We start from the raw sequence: 19164 nt of genomic DNA, 5'->3' as shown, positions 1-19164 counted from the left end.
AAAAAAGCTAACATTTCTTTTTCTCAAACTGAGCATATTTTTATTTTCCAGGATCTCCCCCTATCTTTGCTCTTTTTAAGGAAACTTTATCTTGTCCATTCCTACCATCTGCCTGTTAGGCTAGTTCATGGAAGCACCTCCCTCAAGTTTTGTGCCAAGTTGGAGAAAAGCAGCAAAATTCAATTTTACCATTTATTCTCCTTGGTACTTCTGGTGAGAAGTTAAAAAAAATCAGGTGGGAATTTTCAGTAGGACTATTAACAAAACATGAGATTTTTTTGGGAGTTTAATGGCACCATCTTAGAACTCCCTAAGAGCAAGGGGTAGAGTCCCTTAAAGGCCAAATGAACTTCTTCACCAAGTGGCTCACACGTCAAGGGACAGCCCTTTGGCTTGAGTTTATTAATAAAAAGTCTTCAGATGAAGATTTCAATTATTCTCTGACTCCACTGTAATAGAAAAATCAAGAGCAATGGCATGTTTAAAAAAATCGATAAACTTCATTTTGCCTTTCTCAGTATTATAAACCAGGAGAACCTGGTATTTTTTGCTGATCTTGAAGGGATCTTCATAAACTTAATATTAGAGAGTAATTTGTTAAATTTACTCTTTTTTGTTGTTTTTGTTGCCCTGATAATTCCTTTGTTTGTACTTTTCCTCCATAAAATAGGTACTCTGAACTGAAGTAAAATTTCATTCAATTTTGTAGTATTTTTCATTGTATGTGGCATTTAGAAGTGATGAGATTGGGGAATGTGATACATATCCATGGAAATCTGCAAATAATTCCAAATGAACAAACATTCTAATAAATATCTCACTGGTGATAATAGACTTTAAATTGACCTGGGGGGAAAGTAAATAGAAAAAGTTACACAAAATGAGTGTGCAATGTATGTGCCCTTCTACATTTCTGGCTATGAAGGTACTTGTAATAGAACGAATTTCTCATATTAAAACATACGCTAAATTTGTAAAATCTGAGAAGTTTATGACTCATACAGTGGTAGTATAATGTGAAGCAGAACAGATAACTACATTTTTGCCTATGTGACTGGACAGTCTCTATGATTTAATCCCTAATTCAATCCTGGTCTGACTCCTAAGAAATGCCAGTTTTTAACAGTTACAGATCATTAGTTGGATTGCTTGTGTCATTCATTGTGTGCTTTGGGGCAAGTCACAACTTTCTTCCCTCTGGTCTCTCTTTTTTTTTTTATAACTAGGGTATATGCTCTGACATACATACCTCTGAGATTTGTTTTAAGGGTAAAATAAAATAAATATGAGAATTGTCTAAAGAGCAAAGAGATGTCCATTTAACAAATCATGGAGTAGTTTGTATCCTACTCTGGTGGAGTACCCAGTGATGATGGAGATTTCTGATCTCACATGTACCCAAACTCTGGGGCAGGAATTGTGACACACATACACAATGGCAATGATAACTTAAACAAGCCTGTTACTATTCTAAAGTTTAGTCTCCTGTATTTGGAAGATGTGTTCGTGTACAGAATTGTCACCAGAAAGTGTTTATAGCAAACTTTTTATGTCAGAAGTTTATTTTATTGGTAAAATATTAAATAATATACAGAATTAAAAACTGCACTTACACTTCTGAGAAGAAATAAATCTTGGACAAATTATATGCTTGTTCCTGAGATTCCCTAAATTTATTCCAGTAGCTGTGCACTCAGACAGTACAAACCTTTATAATATAATCCTTTTCACAAAGTATTACAAAGTTTCTGCAGCTTCTTTAGTTGTACACACATACAGACATACACTCACACATGCATATACAACACTCATACACGTATACACAGTACCCACATACACGTACAAAGTATGTATGTGTGTGCATTAAAAACAAAGAAAATACAAGTCCCACATTTTAGTCTGCAGTGATAAAACTGTCTAGCAGAGGTCTCCAAATTGGTATATAGCAGAGTGAGTTGTCACACAGCTGCAAAGACTGTTTCTGTATTTCCATAGTAAACCTCATTTTCTGAGGTATGGTATCTGAGCCTTAAAAAAACTACATTACACTGAGCAAACCTGACATACAAGGTCTGGAATTTTAATTTTACATATATATTTATATATATATTTCTTTTTTAAACAACAGTTTTTATTTTCCCAAATCATTAGTTGAAAAAAAATGAGGTTTACTGGTTTGACCTATATATATTTTTTTTTTGCTTCTAAAACTCAAAATATTCTAGAAACTGTCAAGCAATTAGTTTTTAAAGTAGTCTAATTACCTTTGGTATTGTTAAAGAAAAATTCTAAAATGGCCAAGACATATACTGTACAAATTCAGTAATTGCCTTTAAAAGAAATGCCAAAGAAATGTTATCTTTTAACAAAATATGTATTTACAATTACAGCAGTTTTACTACAGGGTCACAGGTATAAAAAAAGAAAACCAGCATACTACATATAAATATGTATGATACGAAAAATACTTTTTACTTAAATTTGTATGAAAACAGGAGTGCTCCAAGTATTTCTTAAAAATTTTCTTCAATAGGTGGTGTTTAAAATTGAGCTAAGTGCTTTGCTTTTATTTTAAAGTTAATTTTCAGAAGGAGAAAAATGAAATAAAAAATAGTCTATTAATTTAAAATATTGGGCAAGGGTCTAAGACAAAAATTCGGTCTTCATCAACTTTTTCAACTTTAGGACATGTTTCTCAGGCAAAATATTACTAATTTCACTGAAATTTAGCCTACTAAAGATACCATGAGATTAGACCAGTGGTTTCCACATTCTCTAATCTTTAGATTGTGGAGTGTTTTTCTCTTTGCTTGTGTGTCCTTTAACTAACACCACCACTTTTAAGGGTTTCTTTTTGTCATTACCTAAAGATTAGGTCAGAACAGAAAAAAAAATAAAACCACAGTTTTTAAGACTTCAAGGAAAGTATTGCACTTGTACAGAAAAAAAAGGAGAAATATCTTTTAAACTAAATAGCAGAAACAATTATTCTGAGATTGCAAATAGCACATGGTCTAAAAGGTCCAACTATTAAGAGCAAATATGGAGCCTGGAGAGTCCCCTCCAAACCTGGAATATTATTATAGTAATGTTAAAGCATTTTCTCCCAAGTGGGAGACAGTTAAGACTTTTTGCTTTAGATTTTTAACATCTTTCTAAGTTCTTGCAAAAAACTGTTCAATCTCATAATATACATTTTAGGAGGAAACCAAGTCAGAACACAAAGTCCAACAAAAAAGGAAGGCAAACATATCATATTATGATTACATAATGTCTGAAGTAATATTTTATGTACCCAATATTTGAAAGTGAAAGTAACACAAGGGTTATACCTTATTATTTTTAATCCAACTACTTTTTTTAAAATAAAAAACTACAATTGAGTATAAAAATGTCAGCAGATTATACAGCCAACAAAAATCACACACAAAAAAGTTAAGACTTAAGAGACCAATGAACTGGAAATAAGAATTGATTAGTCTACAAACTAGTGGGGGGAAAGAGAGGCAGAGACAATGACAGAAGGGACATGGACAGACAGGAAGTGTGTGGGGAAGAGTAGACAAAATTTAAGAGATAACAAAGAACTTTGTTACACAAAGGGGAAGTGATTTTTGTTCAAAATCTGGGAGTGCTTGACAGTTGAAATGTTTTATCACAGTTTCAGAAATTGACCTACTTTAAAAAAACAAACACAAAAGAAAAAAAACAACAAAAACCAAAACCCAGAATCCTTCCCTTGTTACAGTGTATTCATTTTTTCAAAGTCCATTTCCAGTAAATTAAATTAAGTAGAATCCTGATAAGTGCATAGTAGGGGATTCAGTGACCTCCACCCGTTTGAGAAGCTTTTCTTACTGTCACTTGAGGTAATTTGAAGGGCCCAATTAACTGCAAACTGGCTTATCTGTACCTAAATGAAGTTATATGTTGTACTCTATGTGGCTTAGCAGAGGGCCTCTACATTTTATATTTTATTCACAATAAAAAGGACATCTTAGAAAACTAGTCATTCACGTACCATTCTCTGTATGGGATAAAGGTTAATCCACAACAAATTTATACAGAAAATATACAAATGTAATGTAATGGGAGAAAAACCCCACAAACAGAATTAGGAACATATTTTTAAGAGTGCATGTGAAAGATATCTAGAAACTTACAGTACAGCAAGAGAAAACTAAAAAGCTAGAAATATAATATTACATAAAAACCTTATGCAAATCCCCAAATTTTAGGTTGTTGCAATAAACGTAAAAATATTCAAGGTGTCATTATTTGGCCTAGCAATACACTATGATTAAAAAGAAACACTAGCATATCACAGCTTCTTGGTCATATGACATTTGCTTTGTATACCAAGCAGCTCACTTTGAAAAAGCTGTCATATCCTAACATATCCATTGCAAGTAATACACAACCATGGTAAGGAAACCATTTGAGATTATGCTTTGGAGAACAGCAATGTTATACGACTGTTGAGTTTAGTTTTGTTCAAGAAGAATTAATTACCTGCTTCTTTACATTACTCCAGGAAACATGAACAGATTAGAAGACAGATTCTAAGACTAGAACAGCAGTAGTCTGAGAATGAAATTCCAAAACAATACTGTATTTCATTGACCAAAATTCCACTAATAATCCTTGTATGACACTAAAACTCATTCTTCCTTAAAACAAAACACATACCATAATACAATTCACAGCTAAAATATCCCTCTACCTCATATTTTACCTGCATAATCTTGTAATAGTATTCAGAAAATATTACCAAACTAATGAGGTACTAAAATCTGGTTTCAAAGTTTCCTTTTATTTTAAAGAGATGAGCTAAACGTCTCTGTATTAGAAATACCTCTAATGGTTTTGCCCTAAGAAAACAGAGATGAACTATATTGTACTCAATTTTAAGTGATTTTTAAAAATACATAATAAAAAGTGTTGGAGAGCTACAACAGCTAACCAACACTTTCTCAATGCATTTTAAAAAGGCACCAATAAACAGAAATTTTGTAAGTATTTAATACATTAAATTCAGGATCTTAAGAGACCAGTTACTGTATATTTTAATTATTTTGCAGAAACTGGAGATTCAAAAACATTTCTAAGATAGCTTTTCTATGTACAAACTTCAGTTTCATCCCCTTTTCTTTTTCTTTTGCATTTGGGGAGTCTTCTGTTTCAGAATTATCTTCATACACATAGTGCTTTACTAGAATAAAATATAAACTATAAAAGATGAGCACAAATATAACATCCCTTTTTGTAAAGTGAGAAATTCAAAGTTAAAAAAAAAGTAATACAGCCAGTACCTTTTATGATCTAGGTTTTGTCTTGAAACTAGAGGAATACAGTTTTTTGTTTGTACTTTTGCTGCCTTTCCTGTTCTTTCTCTACCTTAAGGAATCATTCTGGAGACAGAATGAAGTAACATTCAGAAAATAAATAAAACATAATTTTCATTTAAATGCCTCCACTGATATAGATTTTATCAAACACTTATCAAATATCATAAAGACTTCATGGTTTTGTGGTTTGCATAACTGGGACAAAAAAAACTGTAAATAAAAACGGTATCAGACTCACTTAAAATATTCTTGTCTTTCTCCATTTGCCAACAGGTGATCATTCGCTTTCTGTATCTTCTTATTCAAAACTAATTTGTGTTTTTTTTCACTTTGGAGGTTATGTAAAATCAGCTTAAAATCTTTTTTTTTTTTGGATTGACTTTTTTTATTTGTTCTGGAAGTAAACAGTAAAGACCCCAGATTTAAGTCTATTAGTCGCCACTAGTCCTGAAGATACACCAGTAACTAAAAATATTTCCTAATACAGTCTGGTAAAGTAAACCTGCTAAATTTCTCAGGAATTAACTGCAATTTTAACTCTCTTTCCCTTTGTTTTTACAACACATCTGATCACTCTAATTGCTTTTCATGAATTTTGTTTGAAAGAATGTGTGTGTACACACAAATACACACTATGATGCATACATACTTGTATGTATGTAGAGAGACATCCCCTACCTTGTAGCCAGACCTAAATCTCTTACTCTCCCATTTTGTCCCTCCAGAAAGTTCTCAACACTGGAATGTTTTGACAACTCAAAATCTCTTCCAATCTGCTTATTGGTAACTTTTATTGTTTTTAAAAGCCAGATTACAATGGCTCTTTAAAAGTGATTGACCACTATTAGAGAGAGGCAGCACACTTCTCCAACAGGAACTGGCAATAAAATTCTGGGCAAAATTAGGGCAGAGCAATGTGATACATTTCTGAATCTTTGCCAAACTGGAAAATACAGAGGCTAACCCATTTTCAAGCTCCTCAAAAAAAGTGTAATGTAAAATCTCACCTAAATAAACCGGGAATATAACTGTTGTGTAAAACTTGATTTATTTGGTGTCTGACCCCCCTACTTATTTTTAGGTGTTACCACTTTGCATATTTCCTTTTGTGAATTAGAGCCAGCCAGCAAGAGCTTCCCAGAAAGCACTGTGTCCATAAAAATTCTTTCTAACCTACACGTTTGAATTGACCTTGTCCTCATTTGTCCCTGCGATACCCTGAGCCACTGTTACCTCTTTCTGATCCTCACGTCATGAAGCTAAGAAAGTACAAGTATACGCTGGTAACAAATACACTCTCACAAATAGTCCCTTTAATAAAATAGATTCCCCAGAAGATGAAATCAGAAAAGGAGAGTGCATTAGTACTGTCTCATAGGAGTAGTATACAACTAACTCTTCAGGTCTACCTAAATTCAGTTTCATCCAAGGGCAGGTAGGTACATGACTGCTCATACACTGAAAAAAAAAAACCCACAACATAGTAGGCAGGAAGAAGATTCATAGGTGGCGCCAGTAAAAATTCACACGCAGCCAAAGTTATGAACATATTGACTGCCATCCAAATGTTTCCTTAAATTGAAGTAAAACACAAAATCACCAACCTTAAATTATCCCCTTCCAAAAGGCAAAACAAACACAATTTCATTTATGTGTGGTTAGAGTGGGTGGGGTAAGGGAGTCTCAAAGACATGCTTCACCTTAAATAAACTGTACATTTGTAATGTACCAAAGCATGCAGGAAAAAAAAATGAGAGTTGACATTCTATTTAAAACATTTCACATCTCTGTTTTGGTGCATTCTCTTAGATTTAAGGGAATTGTTTGGATTCCCTTAGGAGAGAACTGAGTTGTAACCATTTTTGCTTAGCTCTAGCTGAGTTCATGCTTAGAAGTTGTTTAAATAAGCAGATGGTAAGCAAGAAAATGACTGAAGAGCAGTGTTAGGGCCAGACTTGCTTATCTATCCACAGACCTCTGTGGTTTTGCGATTTCTCATAATATTTGTATTAAGAAACATAGTTTCAGTATCCTATTTAATGATTTTTTTAGAGTAGTTATCAGTTACTACTTAACAGAACTTCAGTATTCATAAATGGTTATTGATAAGCCAGTCATGTTCAGGCCTGTCCTTCCTAAACAAATCAGCAAGTTTTGCCTCCCAAGAGTGTCCCCCAAAGTGACTTTAATCAGTCTCACTTGGTTCCTTCCCTCCAATGCTGTTGGATTGCAAAGAAAACACAGAGCACCCACAATAATGAAATGAAAATCTGCACATGAAATATGGCAACATGGGATTGAGATTCACTTCTGATAAGTACAGGACATAGTCACTTTCACTTGGAGGTTCAGTCACATTCTAGACTCCAAGAAGGGTAAAAATAAGTTCTGTTTTTCATTTCATCTGTAGTTCAATGTATAGGTTACAAAGTTCCCCTTTTCTTGCACCAAAAGTGGGAAATATAATTATTGAACAAATACTAGAATAAATAGCCCTAGTTCCATAACCTATGGCATTCAAGTTACCACATTTCAGTCAAAATAGCAATTGCTCTAAGAAGATGTTGAAGAAAAGAGCCTACAGCAAGATTTTTAAGACCTTCCACTAGAAGAGCACAAGCAGAATGGACTATGGACGAACACTGGGTGGTCACAGCTTGAAAAAAAGTCGTGAAAAGAGAAATACCAGAAAAGAGATTTCTGAGTAGATTTTTTCCCCCTACTGTTAGCCTAATTATATTTTTCTGCTGACTTGTTAACACTGATTAAATGTTGTTAAAGTGACAATCACAAGCATACTTTTAAAAACAAATACATATACTATGCTGCCATCACCTTACAACTTTTAAAGGAAAACTTCCCAAACAAATTTATGAAAAGTAGAGGTCCCTTCTGGAAACTATTGACTTAGCCATTCTTAGACCATATGTTATTCTGAAAACTACATAAAAACACTATTAGTTAAAGGTGTTAAAAGTAAGGCTGCCAGGGTGTCTATAAAATGCCAGTCATCAAAACTATGGAAAAACAGTGCTTAAGTTTAGAAAAATAAGATCATAGGACCTCGGATGTACTGTAGGTATCCTTAACTACCTGTAGTTTAAAAGTTTTACTATGTGGTACAGTGTGTAACATACTGTATTATAAATTCCATAGGGGAAGTAAACATACAATAATAACTCATCCAAGGAGTTATCACTGAAAATAACAATGCGTTTGTGTTCCATGATCTCTAGAGGGAAAAATAAGTTTACATTTTGAAACATTCTTCTTTAAAGAGTAAAATTGCTTGTACCATTTTCAACTGCACAAATCCTACCTGGAAAATTCTCAACATTCCTGCCTTCAAATCATATTCCCGAACATCAGTGGCAAATTAGAATCTCTTAGGTGAACCTATATGAATCAAGTGATTTTTTTTTCCAAAGCATAATATGCCTTATATCAATGCATGGCAGAAATGAACTGCTCTTAAATTCCCACAAAATATAAACTAGCCAAGTTATCAAGAAAGAATATCCCCTGTCCCTTCTCTCTTCTGCTTCTTTCATATTGTTATTAGGCAGAGCAAATGACACTGCATCCACAAAGTAAGGATTAGTGACAGTAATAATATTAAAAAAAAAGGTATGTTAACATGTGAGGGAAGGTGGGACTGTAAGTGCAGTATTTCTTCATGTGCAGTTCATTACTTCATCGGGGTCCCCTTTGGAATGGAAAGGCCTAGTGGAATGTATGCTCCCCTCGAACAATGTGTGATGAAAACTCATAACGGTCCTGGCTTCTGTAGCCACAGATGTTGCATTCCAGTGGGTCCCGGTAGCCATGGCAGCCCATGTGAATGGTGTACATGACATGGTCTAGGAAAAGGACTCGGCAGTGCTCACACTTGAAGGCCCTAATCTGTTCTCCTTCTCCATTGAAGACCTTGTAGATGTCCTTCAGGGAGCCCTTGGGAGCTTTGGGGGTACCCAAAGCTTTGACATCCTCCTTCATGTAAGCTGGGCTTTGTTTCCTCTTGGGGTTTAAGGCAGGGTTTCCTTGGTAGGACTGGTGGTCATCATGGCTGCTCTCTGAGTCAGTAGAATCCAAGCAGCTATTGCTGGGAGAAGCCTCTCTTTCCTGGGGTCGACTCTTTGGTCTGATGAGAGAGATAGGGCCATCCATGTTGTTTTCATGACTATCGGAGGTTTCCCTGCTAATGGGTCTTTCTATCCTATTTGGATGATAGACCTGAGAATAAGCTGAGCTTATAACTGGGGCCACCTCAGCGATTGTGCTTGGCGGGTGCTGCATCAGAGGGTGAAGGGCCTCAGCTCCAAGGTAGGTGATTGCATTGTTGATGGCTTGGTCCATCATATGAGACTGCATCAGCTCAGCCTCCTTCTCATATGTTAAGTTCATATCAAAGTGAATGTCTGGGTAGCTGAATCGCATGAGCTTTTCCCCTGAGAGGGTGGGGGGAGAGAAGCAAAAGGCAAAAAAAGCATGCAATAAAATTAGTGATGTATTAAAAATATCAAAGTGCAAAATTAACTGATCACCTCCATCTTCTATAATATGGTACATTTTATTCTTTAGACCAAGTGTTTGGGCTCTTTAATTCTGCTGGGATTCACAAATACATTGAACCTGTAAAGGGGATTAGTAATGCACATTTCACGAGCCATTTGCACTTGTTCTAATGCCATCATGAACATTCATCTAGCCTAAAAGGTATGATTGGGTGATCTTATTTTCATTCTCTATCAAAGTTTCCATAGAGCTCGGCCACTGTAAAACAAAGAAGAAATACAATGTGGAAATAAGTCAGAGACTATGGCTTGTTTTTGCATATTTTAACCATCAGTGACAATGCCACAAAGATCAGAAAATTGTGAGTGATCTGGTTACAAAATCTGTCACCTCACTTGTGACAGGCTTAATTTGTGTAAGGTTAATTTTATTGACTTAACTGCTATATTAAGAAAAGTTATAGAGCCAGTACTGTCATTCTGGAGGATTCAAAAAAAACACTATTGAAGTACTGTTAAAAGCTAGATTGTCTGGTATTTTGAGAGAAATTTAGAGTTATTTAGAGCTATTTCCAAAAGTACTTATTATATTTTTATAAACTAGGAAAATATTGTGTTTGTTATTTTGCTTCTTGAAATGGTAACTGCTCACGTTTACATTACCTCCTCTTTATTCAGATATGTGCTGGTATGTACATCCATTGTTTAGTTTTCCATATTTTTTCTTGATTGAGGGCTATTTACAGTTTTCTTGTTAATATTTACTTCAACAAACTTAATTTTAACCATAGGAGTTTGTTATGTAAAACAGAAGAAATTTTATTTTTTTCTCCTACAATATTGCCAGCTTTGGAGAGAATATTTTCTTTCTAAAATTCTGCTGCTAACACATTGTGGTCTCCTCCTAATTACCTACTTACTTTGATAGGTAACTCTTAGAGACAAATGCATCTTAAATATACACATGGACTTCTTATAAATGTTAGCATGTTGCTGTAGATGGCTCTTTACTTGGGATGCCAACAGGAAATGTTGATCCACAGAACTGCATTCTGGAAAAGTGCTTTCAGGTAGATAGTTATTATTTCAGGTTTGAAGAAAGGTCCCCAAAATGAGATGAGAGTGATGATCAGAGTAATGAAAATAGAAGAAAAAATGATGAGACATTATCTTGTGGCATCCAATTTAAGACAAGGCAATGTGAAGAGTTTAAAAGTTAAACTTCAAAAAAAATTAGATCTATAACCAAAAAAAATTCAAAATTAAAAAAAATGTTAAGCTTTACAGTTTAGAGAGAGTAACAGCAATTTAGGGATCATTTATAATGCGATGTGATAAGTACTATGGGATCAAATAAAAGGCATACAAAATTCATTATGAGAGGAGTGAAAGACTTCTTGAAGGAAGGGGCATCGGAGATAAGAATGTGATGGCAAACATTTGCCAAGTAAAGGCACATGGGGGGTGGAGGAGTTGGTAGGAAGGCTGAGAGGGAAGAGGGCATGACTTGTTCAAGGGATTACTTATACTTCACTATGGCTGAGAGTAGAAATAGATGAGAGAGATGAAATCAGATAATACAGGGCTCATTCGACAGCTAAGAAATTAGAATTTTATCCTTAGGCAACAAGGGTTGAAAGGGTTAAACAGAGAAGTGACTTGACTAGAAATTTATTTAGCAAGACAGTTTAGGAAGTTGTTTCTGTAGCAATCATGGTGGCCTGAATTAGCACAGTAGTAGTGGAAATGGGGAAAATTCGACTGGATGGAGAGAAGTTTAGAAAATATGGTTGCTAGGGCTTGGTGATTCTCTACACATAAATAACAAGAAAGAGAAAGAAGTTAAGCATGAAGCCTGGGTTTCTGGTCTGGGAAACTTGGTAGATGGCAGTGAAAGAGAGAAGATGATTAATTCAGGATGGGGAAGATTATGAGTAATAGTTATGTCCAGTAAGTACTGAAAGATAGTCTCAAACTCAGGAGAGAGAGATCTGGACTTGAGATGTAGATATGAGAGTCATCAGTTGATAGAAATTAACTTTTGAAGCCACAGGAATAGATGGTATCACCCAGGCATAGGTAAAGCGTGAAGAAGAAAAAGTCATAAATAGAATTTGGGAGGACACAAAGACTGTTATGCCTGCTATTAGACCAGGGCAAGTAGGATTCCTGCGCTGGGCCTCATGATTAGAGAGTTTGGGTCTTGTTCCTCCTAGAATGAGGACTGGGTAGGGCTAAGGGAATATGCCTGTTTGGAGCTTACTCCCTAGACCACTCCGGGTGACCAAGACCCCAGAATTCCTTGCCAAATAGCTCTCAGCTTGCACCCAGAGTCGGCAATCCTCTTCAAAGGGCCCAACCTTCTGAATACCGGTTGTGCTGCTGGCATGTATACTCTTTATACACAATCTGAGGAATGACCAACACACTACCCTTTATGTGTTGTATGAGGGGCAAGTTCTTTTAACTTGGATCTACAGGAGGAAGAGTCCACACCTCTGTGCACGAGGCCTCTTCTGGTACTAGACCAGGAGTGGGTCAGGAGAGGAATGTGGCTGTAGGCCAGGGGTGGTTCTGCCCAGGCTGACAAGGTCTGGGGCAGAATGCCAAGGAATCTGATAATTCTGTATTTATTTGAACTCTTCCAAGTTAGGAGGGTTGAACAGAATAGCTTTCAGCTTGATTCTGGCTTCCATTAGTCCCTTTGCCTCGGCTACGTAACTGTGAATGGTAAATCCCTAAAGAAAACTGAGAAGTAGCAGCCAGAGAAGCTGGAAGAAATGCAAGAGAGATCAGCGGCATAGAAACTAAAGAAAGAGTGTTTCAAAAGGAATGAACTACTCAGTAGTGGCGAACGCTCTGTAAGAGTTATGTAACCGTCTAGACAGGGTCCCCTGGACTTGGCACTCTGGAAGTTAGTGGTGACCTCAGTGAGAATGAGGGGAAAAAATAAGGGACAAAGCCAGGTCGCACAGACTGGAGAATGAGAGTAAGACAGCAAGAGCTGCAAGCACTGGCAGCTCCTCCGCAGCCCCGCCTCAGGGGACAAAGGGAAAGCAGGAGACTGGGTTTGAGGGAAGGTGTGTTTTGATGATGAGGGTTTTCCCATTCAATGCCAAAGGGAAAACACTACTAGATAGAAGAGAGGTGAAAATGTAAGTGGGGAAGAGGAAAATAACAGGGGAAGGTACATGGGGGGCTTGGACGGAAGAATTACACAACATGAGGAATTAACCATGACCAGAAAGAGGGATAGTTCTTTCACTGAAATGAGAAAAGAAGTATTCATGTGGATGCACATGATCTTACAGGGTTAGTAACATTATATTGAAATGATTTCAACTGATTTTATTCCCTGTGAGTCTAGATCCAGTATCATCAAGGAGTGAGATACTGTGCTTGCAGAGAGTAAAGAAAGAGCGAAATGGCCATAGGTTTGAGTACGAGAGAGTCTATTCAGGGATGGATTAAAGGTGGGATGCCACACTGCATGGATGGGACAACTGATAATGTGAAATCACTTATTCATTTATTTAGAGTGACACCAATTTGTGAGGCTGTAGATTTTCTCCAAAAATACTTGAAGCTATGTATATATATATATATGGAAAAGATGCTTAGTTGGCTTCACTAGAGGGAGGGGTTTCACCAGGAGAAGATAATGAAAGCACAGTAAAACAAGAGTCAAGAATATTGGCAAGAGTGATGAACCACAGTGTCTAAGCTAGATAAGGAAAGAAAGGAGGACACAAAAAGATATGCACAAAGTTCAGGGACCATTGACCTGGAGGGTTTGATGAGGTCAAAGAATAGTATTTACCTGAGGGACATAATAAAAAGGAATTTATGGTAAGTGTAGAATGATGAAATTTGTCTTGGAAGACATCATAGAGCCAGTTTCTGTGCAATTTGTTACATATCACTACCAGGATGGAATCCAAACAAAGAAAAAATACCATCAAATTCCTGATAAAAATATGTTACTTTTAAGTCAAACTATAATTTTAAAAAAACCTGTCCCTCTTTTCCAAGGAATGTTGGTCAAATTGGGAGTAGCACAGGGAACATGAAAATATTACAAAAAGTAGAACTAAATAAATTCAGAAGACAGAAAGAATAATAATGAATTTTTATTACACTATACTAGTATCTAGTTGAGATATAAGCATTTAATGGACAACCATTAAATTAATCAATGTTAAAAATAGATGAAATGGCATTAGAAAAAGGAAGTTATATATAAAAAGGAGGAAACAGAAATAGAAAGAAAAGTTACTTAAGGGCCCAGGGCAGGCCTTTGGCTTAAAAGTGACCTAGTATATACCGATCCCTCAGGGCTACTCTTTAGCTTTTTTTCAATGAGGTCTATCAATAAATCTCTCCAGTTTGTCTTAAAGTGATGTGTTGGTGATTTGTTAGTTCTTCAACTTTAGATTGAAAGGAAATCTTCTCTAAGCATTTACTGGAGTAACAGAATTTAGTACTCTTTCCTGCCTGAAATAACTAAGGAGAAGATTCTCTCCCAGGCACCAGTCAATTCACATCAGGGTGTCCACAATGCTCTGTAACACTGGAATGTGAGAGTCTGCTTGAATATTTTTATCTAATTTTTATTACCCTGTTTAAAGTATAAAAATGGATATATTACATATATAATTAATGACAATCCTTTATGCAGAATTTCTATTTTTCACACATTTTAGAAAATGTAGATAGATGCTTTTTGCATCCTCAGGGATACTTAATAAGTTACACTATGCAGAATGATGCCGACTCTGAGTGTAACAAAGAATACCTAAGAGCTTGGAAGTGAAAAAGGAAATTCTAAATACATCATATTTAATCTTTTCAATTCAAAATCATAGGCTGGATGAAAACAACGATCAAAATATAGATCCAAATTTGAGACATCTTCAAGGTACTTGGCGGCATGATTTTTCCAGTGCAGAATTTTAGAAAAAAGAATAAAAGAACTTTTCTTCATTGTAGATCAACTAGTAAAAGGATTAATGTCATGAAAGAAAACAGTTTAAAAACCTGGCACTAATGCAAACTTAAAAACAGATTATAAAATTTGCTTATAGGCTACACCATTTCCCTTAATTAGAAGTATTTTCTAAAATAAATGAATGTTTTTTTACATGCTATTTCACTTTATATATCATTTCATTTTGAGATGGGAACTTACTTTCAAAACCTTTCTTTTATTGCTCTTCCATAGGCCCATATGCCTGTGTGTGTGTATATAAGTGTGTATATATGCAATGGCATAAAGTAGAGAACAATAATGGAGAAAAAGGATGGGTATTTTTTTCATGAAATAAAATACACCATATATATTTCTAATACATAGAAACATGCCTTTGCCCACAAACCATCTTTTAAGGAAATAAAATCATTTGAAATGCTTACCCACAAACTTTTGTGGAGTGGAGCTTTTACGTTTTCCCATATTCCCCGTGAGCTTCTCTATAACAGCAGGTCTCTCAAAAGGCACCAGAGAAATATTGTTGTCCATAATAGGCTCTTGTTCCTTACAATCTTCCATAGGAGGTACTATGTAAAACCATACAAAATATGCAATCTGGTAACTTCTTCATTTTAAAAGATAACAAGGCTGGATTTGTCACCTCAGTATGTATTATACAGACATAAGCTAGTATGCTTGAATAAAAGCATATTGAAAGAATAACTCCAGTACTAAAATACACTAATTTCACTCACACACACACACACAAAGGATTTTGTTTTTATCCGAGTCGCTCTCAGATCAATGACATAAACTGTTGCCACGATTCGTGGCAAACATGTTCATCTTGTTTCTCATCTTATTCCTCTGAAAGTGTTTTTTAACATTGATTAAAATCAATACTAGTTTAAGACTGCATTATTCTCAAGGTTTTGGAGTTTATTTTTCTGAAACTATTTCAGCACGTCAACTTGTTTTGGAGGGAAGCTTACACAGATACACAGAAAAACAGCACAAACTTCACCTCTTTTTTCACCCATGCATTTTCCTGTAGCAGATTTTCTATTTGAGGAGCTGAGGGAGCTGTTAGTCCTCTTGCAGGACCTAAACACCTGCATAAAGCAGCCCTCGTGAAGGACTGATGCCGACCGAGTATGTCTATGCGTAGTGAACTGTGGCAGCTTTCTGATTGTGATTTATTTTAAAAAGAGCTCTTCAGCAAAATAATCTGTTTATCTGTTTCCAAACTGGCATATTTGCTTACTAAATGACTACTCTAATTCATCTGATAGAAATTCTCTAATGCTGCTCCTTCTTTATCCCACTTGTCTAAGTTGCTATGGACTAATATATTAGCTTATAGATACTGACATTAGATATTGACATTCCAAGGGTAGACAAGGACTTATAAAAGCTGTTTTGAAATAAAAATACTGTCAAAGGATGTTTAAGGATAGAGTAACATCTGAGACAGATGAAATTGGTTGACTGAAACCAATGTTCACAGGAAAGACCATACTTATCACTTCTTAATTATTGCTGCTTTCTCCAACTGCACCTGTGTTTGGAAGCCTAAAGTTTTCATACCTTAAGATAGCTGTACTTGTTCAGCATGTACTGTGAAATGATCTATTCTGCTTTTTTTTTGTTTGTAAAGGATAGTTCCACTGTGTGAGACAGAACGCATCCCTATTTATAAGAGTAGACACTAAAATAATGTGAGAAAGCAAAAGATGAAAGTTCAGAAAATGCAGTGCACAATTCATTTAATAACCAATATAGGTTGCTGATTTTGAAAAAATGAAATATGGCATCAAAAATATGTCTTCTTAATTTAGACATCTTTAAAGAAATCACTATTCGGCCTAAGGTATGAGTTAACCTAATGTAGTCTAGTGGATGGGCCAGAAAAATGTATTCTTCAGTCTCTACGTTATAAGAGACCCTCTGGCTATGACTGGCAAGGGATTCTGCAATCACTGAATGTTAATTTGTAAGAAAATTCCAATATGAGAGTCAGAAACAAGGAAACAAGGTTATTTTCCATACTGATGTAATTTATGACATTGTCAAGGTGAAAAAGTATGCCCCAAGATGTTACATAAAACATTGTTCTCTTTTAGCAACAATTAAAATTTAAAACGACAACAACAAAAAACAGCAAGAAAAGCAAAGGATGACCACAGAATTCCAACAAGGTTGGCAGAGGGGACAGGAGAATGGAACAGCAGTGGTGATGTGGCAGGGAACAATGTAATTAGATATAAATTATTGTCAAAATATCTTAACTTTTGTTTTGGATGGTAGATTCACAGGCACTTATTACATTATTAAAAATAACTATTTAACTAAAAATCAGGCCATGCGTGAACGGACCAAAGATGAAAATATGTCATGGACCAAGATCCAAAATGAAAGAAGGAAAGAAAAAAGTTTGTTGTTATAAATTTTGCTAAAAAACAGCAAAATTGGTTAAAAGGGTTTGCCCCAAATTGAATATACTAAGTAGTTTTGAAATGAGTAGTCTAAAACTTGGCAGTTTTGCTCTAAGTCTCACCTTGAATTTTCATATTTGCACACATTTAACACTCAAAACGAAACCTGGGTGTGGGAACCGTCCCACACCACATCCACCTCAATTCAGATGATTTGTCCCAAGTTCAATGAAACTCATGTGAACTGAAAACAATGACTTCGGCAGAGCTCCGGTCTAACTTCTACTTTACAACAGCCCTTTACCTATCAAATATTGATCTTGTTTCTACCATACTGGCAATAACAACAATTGATGAATACTATGTGCTAAGTACCATTTTAAGGGTTTACATTTAATAGAACATTTAATCTTTTCAACAACCTGAGATGGGTACAACTACCACTTGTATTTTATAGATGGGGAAACAAAGACCCAGAGATACCTTAGGGTTAACATCTAGTTAGTGGGGTATATATGAGTTTAATCTAAGTGGTCTGGCTCAGAGCCCAGGCTCTTAGCCACTATGCTATTCTTTATAGACATAATTTGAGTGTTGACTTTTTATTAACAAGTTTGAGAAATGTTTAAGGTCTGCCATTAGGAAAAGATCTGATATATTTTCTCAATTGCATAACTAATCTGAATTTTTTACTTTCCTGGATCTGGTTGCAAGTCATCAAGATGTTTCTGGATATATACTACTTGAAACACGAATCAAAGGTGCATTGATTACATCGTAATTAGAGACATTTATCTAGGTTAAGAAAACACCAATATGGTGACCTCACTTGTTAGAGCAAACTTCATGACCAAATATCTTACTTGACCTTACTTTGAAATTATAACTGGGATAAAAAATATATTCATACTTTTATTATTTCATTATCTCATTGATAAATTTTAAAAACAGAACTATCTATCTGTTCCTAACATAGCTATTTTTACCAAGAAACTACTCAAAATTTTTACCAAGAAACTACTCAAATTATAAGAAGACACAGTCTGAGGGGTCCTCAGTAGGTCACATGCCCACCCCTTGGGCCAGGAGAAGGCAGGGGACCTAGTCTGACAGTCCTGCTGTGGCTTCACACAATGGGAGACAGTTTTCTAAAGGAAAATGGAAGTCTAGCTATAAAAAGAAGGAGGAAGGTATGTTAGGCAGAGAAAACAACAGAGGTCTTTCGCTTTGTCACAAATTTTCTCATGTTGCCGAATCAAAAATAAACTTCAGTTTCATATTTTCTTGATAACATTGGACAGTGCCAATACTTGCACTGGCTTCTGTGAAATCACTCTTTCCATTTCCCCCTCTCTGCTCTGACTCATCTTCATGGCTCTTTTTGTCCTTTCCTGGTGTGTTCTGATCTACAGATATCTCATTCCATACTTAACCCGTTATCAACTTAGAAAACCAGTTACTTCAGGCTACTTCCTAAATAATAATGGCCCGTACATCTTTATTTCCTACCCAGACCTCTCTATAAAGAGCTGAAGATCTATATATTAAATTTCCTTTTAGACCATTTCACTCGTTTCTCTCTCACTGGTACCTGAAAGATCCGTTCAAAACCTGAAATCTTCACTTCATGCCCCAAACTTTCTCCTGCTTTCCTAACTTCCATTTCAGTGAATGGTACTGCTATCTAGCTGGTCATCCATGCTAGATACCTGCGGCAAATCCAAGATTTCTTCCTTTCACCCAGTTTCCTGTCCCCCACACTCCTACCTTATCCCTTCCCTCCCCTTATATACACACATGATGGTACCAAGTGTTTTAGATTCCACACCTACAGTTGCTCTCAGTTTCTACTCAACCAATCGGGTGGACATTGCAATGGTCTACCTGCCTCTATCTCG

General features: G+C 35.6%; 1 protein-coding gene across 20 annotated transcripts in view; it reads right to left on the bottom strand.

The window, feature by feature from the left end:
• Positions 1 to 1544: 1544 nt before the first annotated feature.
• The window catches only part of IKZF2 (IKAROS family zinc finger 2), a 152739-nt gene continuing 135119 nt past the window's right edge, over positions 1545 to 19164 (bottom strand). For all 20 annotated transcript variants that reach the window (XM_036990770.2, XM_017649085.3, XM_036990767.2 and 17 more), the window contains 2 exons: positions 15275 to 15418; positions 1545 to 9796 (listed from right to left, as the gene is read on the bottom strand). In XM_036990770.2, the coding sequence (XP_036846665.2) occupies positions 9072 to 9796; positions 15275 to 15418 (869 nt within the window). In that variant the 3' untranslated portion in view covers positions 1545 to 9071. The remainder of the gene's footprint in view (positions 9797 to 15274; positions 15419 to 19164) is intronic.

This window comes from Manis javanica, chromosome 12 (assembly GCF_040802235.1).
Source record: "Manis javanica isolate MJ-LG chromosome 12, MJ_LKY, whole genome shotgun sequence".
Classification (NCBI taxonomy): domain Eukaryota; kingdom Metazoa; phylum Chordata; class Mammalia; order Pholidota; family Manidae; genus Manis; species Manis javanica.
The sequence above is the reverse complement of the archived record's forward strand: the minus strand, read 5'-3'. Positions and strand labels throughout refer to the sequence as shown.